A 9,612-nucleotide genomic window follows, 5' to 3' on the forward strand; every position below is an offset into this window, starting at 1 on the left:
TGGAATTGAAGTTGATAAAGCAAAAGTTGATTTCATTGCCAATTTACCCTCTCCAAAAACCATTAAAGAAATTTGCTCATTTTTGGGACATGCTGGATTTTATAGGAGGTTTATAAAGGACTTTAGTTTAATCTCTAAACCCATTTGTAACCTCTTAAAAAAAGACACTGCATTTGAGTGGACTCAAGAATGTCAAAATGCTTTTGATAAAATCATTTGACATTTAACATCAGCTCCTATCATGCAACCTCCTGATTGGTCTTTACCTATTTGAAATCATGTGCGATGCGAGTGATTATGCAGTCGGTGCAGTATTAGGTCAAAGAAGAAACGGTAAGCCTTATGTGATATATTATGCAAGTAGAACTTTAAACAATGCTCGAATGAATTACTCCACAACTGAAAAGGAACTACTTGATGTAATATTTGCATTAGATAAATTTCGTTCTTATTTGATTGGATCAACGACTATTGTGTTTACTGATCATTCTGCTATTAGATATTTGTTGACCAAACAGGATGCAAAGCCACGACTGATACGATGGATTTTGTTGCTCCAAGAATTTGACATTGTGATCAAAGATAAAAAAGGAACCGAGAATGTCGTAGCCGATCATTTATCGAGACTAGTAACAGGATCATCTTGTGAAATGACACCAATTAACGATAATTTTCTTGATGAACATCTATTTTCAGTTACTACTACACCTTGGTTTGCTAACATAGTAAATTTTCTTGTGACAGGAAAAATGCCACCGCAATGGAGTTCTCAAGATAAAAGAAAATTTTTGAATGAGGTAAAAAAACTTTTATTGGGATGATCCGTATCTGTTCAAGTATTGTTCGGATCAAATTTTTCGACGTTGCATACCCGAAAATGAGGTAAGTAGTGTCATTAAATTTTGTCATTAAGAAGCATGCGGAGGACATTTTTCTTCAAAGAAAACGGCTGCAAAAATCTTGCAGTGTGGATTTTATTGGCCCACTTTGTTTAAAGACACCCACGAAATCTGCAAGATCTGTGAAAATTGTCAAAAATTGGGTGTGATTTCAAAAAGAAACATGATGCCTTTGAATCCTTTCATTGAAATTGAAATCTTTGACTGTTGGGGAATTGATTTTATGGGACCTTTTCCACCGTCGTTTGGATACTTGTATATTTTAGTTGCAGTTGATTATGTTTACAAATGGATAGAGGCAATTCCATGTCGAACAAATGATCATAAAATCGTCATCAAATTTTTAAAAGAAAATATTTTTAGTAGATTTGGAATTCCTCGAGCCATGATAAGTGATGGAGGAACTCACTTTGTTAATAAACCATTTGCTTCATTAATGAAAAAATATGGTATTACTCATAAAGTAACTACTCCCTATCATCCTCAAACAAATGGACAAGTTGAATTAGCTAATAGGGAGATAAAGCAAATTTTGGAAAAAAATGTTAACTCAAATAGAAAAGATTGGTCTCTGCGACTTAATGATGCACTTTGGGCATATCGAACAGCTTTTAAAACATCATTGAATATGTCTCCCTGTAGGTTGGTTTATGGAAAACATTGTCATTTGCCTGTGAAATTCGAACATAAAGCTTATTGGGCGATCAAAACTTTAAATTCAAGCATGGATGATACCAACAAATTGCGTAAATTGCAACTTAATGAACTTGATGAACTCAGAAATGACGCGTATGAGAATTAAAGGATTTATAAAGCAAAAATCAAATCATTTCATGATAAAACAATTCTTAGAAAATCTTTTGAGATTGGTAAAAAAGTTTTGCTTTATAATTCTCGACTTCACATATTCCCAGGAAAATTACGATCAAGATGGACAGGCCTATATGTTGTAAAGCATGTGTATACTTATGGTGAAACGTCCTACCCTTTTTATTGCTTTAAAAGTACTAGAAATTTTTTTTTAAGGCCAACTATTAAAATATTTTAATTAAATATTTTGCCCTTCTAGAATAAAACCTCAACCCACTAGTATATAAAAATTCAAGTGAAATAGTCATAAAATAAAATCGTCTACTGTTTTACCAAACCCAAAAAAACAATAATTTGAAAAGTAAAGCTCATACTAAACCTCTCAAAATCTCTCAAAAGCATAAGTAAATAGTCTTAAAATCTTTAAATGAAATCATAAAGCATATTGCGGAAAATGTAGCGCTGGTCCTCGGGTTGTGTGCGCCTTCAGTCCAGTCAAATCACTCATCAAGTCCTCCCTCAATACCACCTGCATCCATCACACCTAGTGAGTCTAAAGACTCAACACACCATAATCTTTATAACGAGTAATACGTAATACAGTCAACATATAACGGTGAAAAATACTTGTACTTAAAATATCGTTTTCATGAAGATGCATAAACATAAACATTTTCGTAAACATTTTCATGATGCATAAAACTTTAAACATAAACATTTTCATGACATGCAAACATGAATTTCCTTTTCCTCAACATGACATGACATAAAACCTTAAATATAATCATGAACATTTCCTTTTTTTCCTTTGTTGAATTCAGATCGTTAATTGTGACTTTCCTGACATGACATGACATGACGATGGATCCATCTACGTGAAACCTCAGTACTGGGCGGCGGGGGACACCAGCAACACTCTCACCGGTCAACTGGGCCCTGGCCTATCATGATCGAATAGAAATACGCTCGTCGGGGTTCCCTCGGGGGCCTTTTCCCATAAATGGGTTCCCTCTGGGGCCTTTTCCTCTCACGACATTCCCATTCTTACCGTTACCACATGACCGTTACCACATATTCGCAATGATGGAAACACGATCGTCGGGCTCCCACTGGGACCATAACCCTCACGACGTCGCCAACATTAACGAATTAGTCACAATCACTTCACATCCTTCAATATTTTACATTCACATCACATAGAAAAATCATGAGTAATATTTACATTTTTCATTTTTGAAACCAAGCATGCAACATGTATTTTAAATGACTTCTTAAATCATAAAAATCATTTAGACATTCAAAAATCATATTTTAATCATGAACAATTCATAAACATTTAAAAATAATCGTAATTTCATAAAAACATCATTTAGGGCACTGCCATGACCTATGCTAATTTCTAGGTGTGAAAAGACCGTTTTACCCCTGAGCTCGAAATTTTACGTTTTCGACTTTTTTCTTGATTTCATGACCCTAATATGTCCCAAATAGTTATTTAAGCTTACATGAATTTTTTCATAATTTTATTTAGCCTTAAATCGAGGACTTTTAATTTAATCTTTAAATAAGACGTATTAACGCGTTTTAATCCTGAATTAAACCAAACCTTAATATAAAATTCCCAAATTAAAAACTTAGACTTCTAATAATTATTCAAGCTTAACTCTAATTTTTCATAATTTTATAAGGCTTAAAACTAGGCGTTTCAATTAACTCGTTAATTAATGTTTCGTGCGGCGATTAAATCCTGAATAAATCCAAAAATCTTTATTTTGATCCCAAATTTTAAACATAGCATTTTTAAGATTTATTCTACCCTTACAAGTCATGAGCCACCCCTGTGGACCCATGAATTCAATTTTAACCTTTTAATTTCTCGTTTTGACACCTTATCGAACGCACCGAGCCATCTCCTAATTTACTCGAGCCACGCCCGAGCCACCTTGAGCCAAACCCAAGCCAACCCACCTAGGGACCCTACTGTGTAAGCCCAGCCCGAAAAACCAGCCTTGGCCCACCCAAAACCCTTCTGAAACTCGCCCCATATTTCTGCACGATTTGTGTGTGAGACTCCCATGACCCATATGACTCCTAACTAGCCTAGGACTTCTCCCAGCCCTCAACCACTTGCCCCCTCACGACCCTAACCTTCCCTGGACCACGCCCAGACCAAGCCCAGACCAACCTAGCCCTTGGACCCTGCACACGAAATTTCTAAATCAAGGACAGCAACCTGCGCCCCTCCCTAGCTCCCTGCGTGCGTTCGTGATGCTTCGTGTGGACTCTTGCTCGAGCCACCACGAGGCCTGACCCTTCCTACCCCTCTCTGGACCGTCCCAAGTCATCACCCAGACCACCTAGCCCCGCCCTCAACCGAGCCATTCCCTTGAAAATCTCGGCCGACCACCATCACCTTACGGGAAGAGTCCTATGCAGCGTGGACTCTTCCCTAGCCTGGTGCACGAGTCCTAGCCATGCTAGGACTCTTCCTAGGACCTAGTCACGTCCCAAGCTAGCCCTTCTGAAGACCTGGTCGAGCCCCTAAGCCCCATGCACAACCAACCAAACTCATGAAGGCCAACAAGCACATCGGCCCTACTCACTAACCACCCATGGTTCCAGCTTTGTTCTTCTAGTTTTGCAACGTTTGGGTGTGTTTTAGAACCCTTGAAAACATGTAAAAACATCCTCTAACCACTCCTAATCATGGCAGCCCCTTTAACAACATAAAAACATGATTTTGGGATGCAAAACACAAGTTTAAGACACCTATGCATGTAGTTACGAAAATTCCATCTTGTGTGCCATGTTTTTCATGCAAAACAATTTAAAATAATTACTATGGTGTGAAAGATGAGAAAAGGAAGATATATGGCGTGCCTTTGCGTTTTTAACGCACGAAAAATCGTTGACGATTTGCGAAGAACGGACAAGAACCTTGGCTTGAATTTCCCTTGAGCTTTTTCCGAAAATCCCCTTTCAATTGTGTGAGTGTGCCGTGTGTTTTGGTGGGTGCAATTTCAGAAAAGAGGCGTGTCAAAGTATGAGGTTTGGGGAGGGTTTTTAATATATTTTATAGTTAATTAATTACTAATTAGGCTTAGGCCCATTAAGCATATAATTAGGCCCATTAGTGCTTAATTAGTATTTAATTAAAATATTAAAAATAATTTTGCTTAAATAAGTTTGTGAATTTATTAGCCGGGTTGCCATTACGTTTGTATTTTTGATGAAAATCCAACACCGGATAAAAATTACGTCTCAGCGTATAAATTAATCTCAAAACCCCTTATTTTCAAAAATAAGAAAAAGTATCACCCTTAATTTAAATAATTAAAAACAATTAACCAATAAAAATATTTTCTATTTTTCAGCCATCGGTCTCCGTTCCTCGATCGCAACTCGAATAACCTTTTAAAAATATATTTTAATGCAATCATGTAGAAAATTATATTTTAAACATGCAATTATGCACAACATAATTAATTAATGAAATTAAAACATTTAATAAAAAATACAGGAGAATTTAATAATTCAAATGCATGTGGTTCGCGTGGACCTTTAAATTTTCGGGGCGTTACATATGGAGCTGTGGATATTGAAAATCCTAAAAATGGTGATATTTTAAAGTAAATGGACAAAGGCTTAAACCATTTTTAGAAAATGAAATCTTTTAAGAAGAGTTTATTTCCCTTTCTGATCCTTGATTTTTTTTTAATTTTTTGGTGTTGCATTTAAGTTTGTTTGTTTTTATTTCAGGTTTTCTTAATCTTTTTATTTTCCTGGTTAAATGGCGGATAACGGTACTCCGTGACTCTCATAGTCGGTTAAATCAGTTTCCCACAATTGTTGATACAATAATAAAAAAAAAAATCATTTCTTTTCTTTTCAAAATGGATGAAATTCTCTCAAAAATTTGTAAATATTTTCCCTCTGTTTCTAAAAATGTTCTAAGAAAAATTTATGCAGGAAGGTGTGAAAGATTGAGATTGCTAAAGCAAAAAGGAATTCCAGAAGATATTCGTCTTGTAATAGAAACTAAGGTCCGATTAGGAGGAGAAGTTCCACAATCATTGCTCATTCGGTATTTGCCTGGATTAGGAAAAAGCACTTATGCGAAAAAACGAAAGGCCAAAAGTTTAGGGGTTTGTCATAAGTGTGCAAGATGGACTTGTGACAAACGATGCAGATCTTTGAGATGTGTTTCCAATAACAGAGAAGATAAAATTGGTTTCATCAAGAATGGGCTGAGTAAGGAGTCTTTAGATAACATCTTATTGACTCTTGAGACGCATTCTAGTGGACTTGTGCATATTGAACTTCTCCGTTTAGGGAAACAATTCCAAGATGAGCGTCATAGTCTTGGGAATCCGACTAAAAAAGATCTTGTTTGCCAATTTATAAGAAAATTGGATGGGAAGCATATCCTCGACTCATAGAAGGCGTTGAAGTCGTTTCTGGACGTAAATCCAGAGGAAAATTGTGAGCCACAATCACACTACTGTTTATATGCATATGTGTCATTATTGTTTTTACTATTTATTCTGTTTACAGCTTTGACCCATAGTTTTGTCATGATAACATATTATCTCTATAAAATCTCTCATCTTTCTCTCTATTTTCGCAGACAAAAAAAGAAAGTAAAAACATGGCTGGATCCTCTGCACAAACATTGAAAAATATTTGTGTATTTTGTGGGTCGAGTCCTGGAAAAAATGAAGTGTTTGTAGAAGCAGCGAATAATCTTGGAAAGATATTGGTTGAGAGAAAAATTCACTTTGTATATGGGGGATGTAATATTGGGTTAATGGGATCTGTTTCAACATCTGCTCATCTTGGAGGTAGTCAGGTTTTGGGTATTATTCCTACAGCTTTAGCTGAAGGAAATATTACAGGTGTTACGATTGGGGAGGAATTAAAAGTTTTTTCTATGTATGAAAGAATCACTCAAATGATTGAAAATTCTGATGCTTTTATCGCACTACCAGGTGGTTTTGGTACATTAGAAGAAATTTTTCACACTGTTTCTTAGGCACAACTTAATATCCATAATAAACATGTGGGCTTGTTGAATATCAATAATTATTATGACAGTATGTTGACATTTCTTGATAAAGCTGTGGAACAGAATTTCATTTCAGAAAATTCACGACATATGCTCATCTGTGCTTCGACTGCCGACCAATTAATTGATGATTTGGAAGCTTTTGTTCATAAGCCTGATCCGATGATAACAAAGATCAATTGGTCGCAATCAAGCAGTAAGAAAAGAAAGTTTGATCATTGATTCAAAAGTCGTGGATTGGTTTGCTTTTGTTTCAGTTTGTTATCTTCAATAAAATTCCAGGTGATATCTCTTTCATTATGTACTCTTTATTAATAGTTATTTTGACATTAGGGACAATGTCATATTCTGATTGGGGGGATAACAAACTTATAAAAAAAATTAAAAAAAAATTTAAAAATAAAAAAAATAATAAAAAAATATATATATTATTTTAAAATAAAATCATATTTATTGTTTGTATCTTAGTAATTTTTGCAAAAATGTCATACATTACATGTTTGAAAGATTTAAATTAGAACATGCATTAATCTATTTAAGAATGTTTAATTATTTATTTGAAAAAAAAAACAATTTTAATATTCTGATCAATATAAAAATATGATTTATGAAATCTTTTTGAGTGATTAACCATTGTGATAAAATCAGGTATTAAAGTATATGGCCCAAGATATACCTTATAAGAGTGCCTAAAATTTTAAACTCACACATATTTTGTGAGTGAGTGGAGAGGTCTGAGAAAACAGCTTTCGAGCCTTTATTGATCATGAGAGAGACTATCTATTGTTTAGATATTGAGTTCTTATTTTGAAAAAAAAATGATATTTCCTGAAAAAAAAAGGAGAAAAATACAAAAAGAAAGATATTGAAGATCTATGTAATTTTTAAGTTATATGCTACGACCCATATATCTCTCATAAAAAAAAAAGAGAGAAATTTATTGTACAAATTAAATAAATATGTGGTCAAGAAGCATAAGCTTAGTCTGATTCCATGATGTTATGAAAAAAAATATATATATATATATATCAGGAAAAAATATATAATAAGAACAACTAGATTTTGAATCAATGGATTTTCTATCTTTTGATTAGTTTGGCTCGTTTGTCTGTCTGCATTTATCTGTATTCCAACTCCATGAGAGAAATCGTTGCCATAAATTGAAACATTTATTAACCTGTGAGGATATGGAGTTGAGACTCTTACTAGGAATTTCTGAAGACCGTGTACATTTAGCTACCTGAAATAAGCTTTGAATTGATCATCTCAAATTATTTCATAAATTATAATTATGATGATCTTTATATAACTTTGACAGTTTTCAAATTTAATTTAAACACTTAGATAGTTTTGATTATATTTCTATTTAAATTAATCAATATGTTTTGTATTGCTATTAACGCTTAAATTACTAGGGACTAGCAATAAGCTGGTTGGGAGGTGTGATAAACATAAAAATTGTACATTAATTAAATGTTTTATAATATAAATATATAGTTTTTGTTTTATTAAATATTTAAATATTATATGTTTTATAATAAATTGTATAAAATATAAGTTGTATAATTTCAAGTTTTTACTATTTTTTACAGGTTCGATAAAACAAGAATAAACTTGGCGTTGCAAATGGGATTAAGATGATTCTTGGACCTGTAGAAAGTTGATGTTAATATCTACAATATTGGTGGCAAGCATGAGATAAAAATCTTCTCACAATTGGGATTAAATTAAGCAACAAATAAAGTTATCAAAGGAGTGGCAGTTTTACCATGCTCTAGTATTTTGACCATATCTCTCAAATTACTTGGTCAAATGGTTTGAAAAAAATACCACAACTAGACAACTCAATTATCCACATGTTTCTTTTTATGTGAAGAAGCAAATTCGGAGAAGAAGATTTTCAAAAGTGATGTGTAATATAATATAATATCTTGGAACACCAATGAAGACTTATGTGTAAAAAAATAATATTTTATTTGTGGTTGTCTCCCCAAATTTGGCTATAAATAGGGGTGCATTGTAATGTATTGAGATATCCCTCATTCTATGAACAAACCTTTGAGTTCATAATATTTCTCTCTATATTTTTCCTTTATTTCTTCATTTAAATATAATTAGCATGTTAATTTCATATTCAAAGTTTTACACTTTGAATAATTAATAGCTAATTTCCTAAAGTTGAGATGAAAAGGTGAAATTCTTGGCATGATAATAAAGTTTACTAAAAGGTAAGAATCTATGTTTTATATTATTTAATCATTATTTATTGTTTATGTTATATTTATTTCTTTAAGCATTTTTATACCCTACTTATAAGTGGGAGTTTTGATTTATTGTTGCTATATGTTACACTAAATTCTTGGAACCATTTATATAATAGTTTGGTATTACCAACCATTTAAAGTGGATGACTTGATTTATTATATATGAATATATTATAATATTAAATTATTAGAACCATTTAAATGTTTGTTTGGTTTTACCAACCATTTAAAGTGGGACCTTGATTTACTATATATAAATATATCATAATATTAAATTACTTGGTACCATTTAAATGTTAGTTTGGTTTTACCAACCATTTAAAGTGGGAACCTTGATTTAGTGTTTACAAATATATATATAGCACAATAAATACTTTGACACATTTATAAGTTTTGGTATATATTATATACTTATAAGATAATAATATATAACATAATATAAATATGATTATTTAATATATTGGAACCATTTTATTAAGTGGATTTCAATAATGTTCGTTAATGTTAACTTTATTAAAATACCAAGAGTGAATCCTTTAATCTCAACTACTTAAATTAAAATTTGAACAATTAA

At 32.6% G+C, this 9,612-nt stretch overlaps 1 protein-coding gene across 1 annotated transcript; it reads left to right on the forward strand.

Moving 5' to 3' along the window:
* Positions 1-383: 383 nt before the first annotated feature.
* On the forward strand, positions 384-6,148 carry LOC142528428 (uncharacterized). The gene is given in 3 exon segments (XM_075633477.1): positions 384-712; positions 745-797; positions 5,745-6,148. Coding segments are annotated over 3 exon segments (786 nt in total).
* The last annotated feature ends 3,464 nt before the right edge of the window (positions 6,149-9,612 follow it).

Source organism: Primulina tabacum, chromosome 16 (genome assembly GCF_025594145.1).
Source record: "Primulina tabacum isolate GXHZ01 chromosome 16, ASM2559414v2, whole genome shotgun sequence".
Lineage (NCBI taxonomy): Eukaryota > Viridiplantae > Streptophyta > Magnoliopsida > Lamiales > Gesneriaceae > Primulina > Primulina tabacum.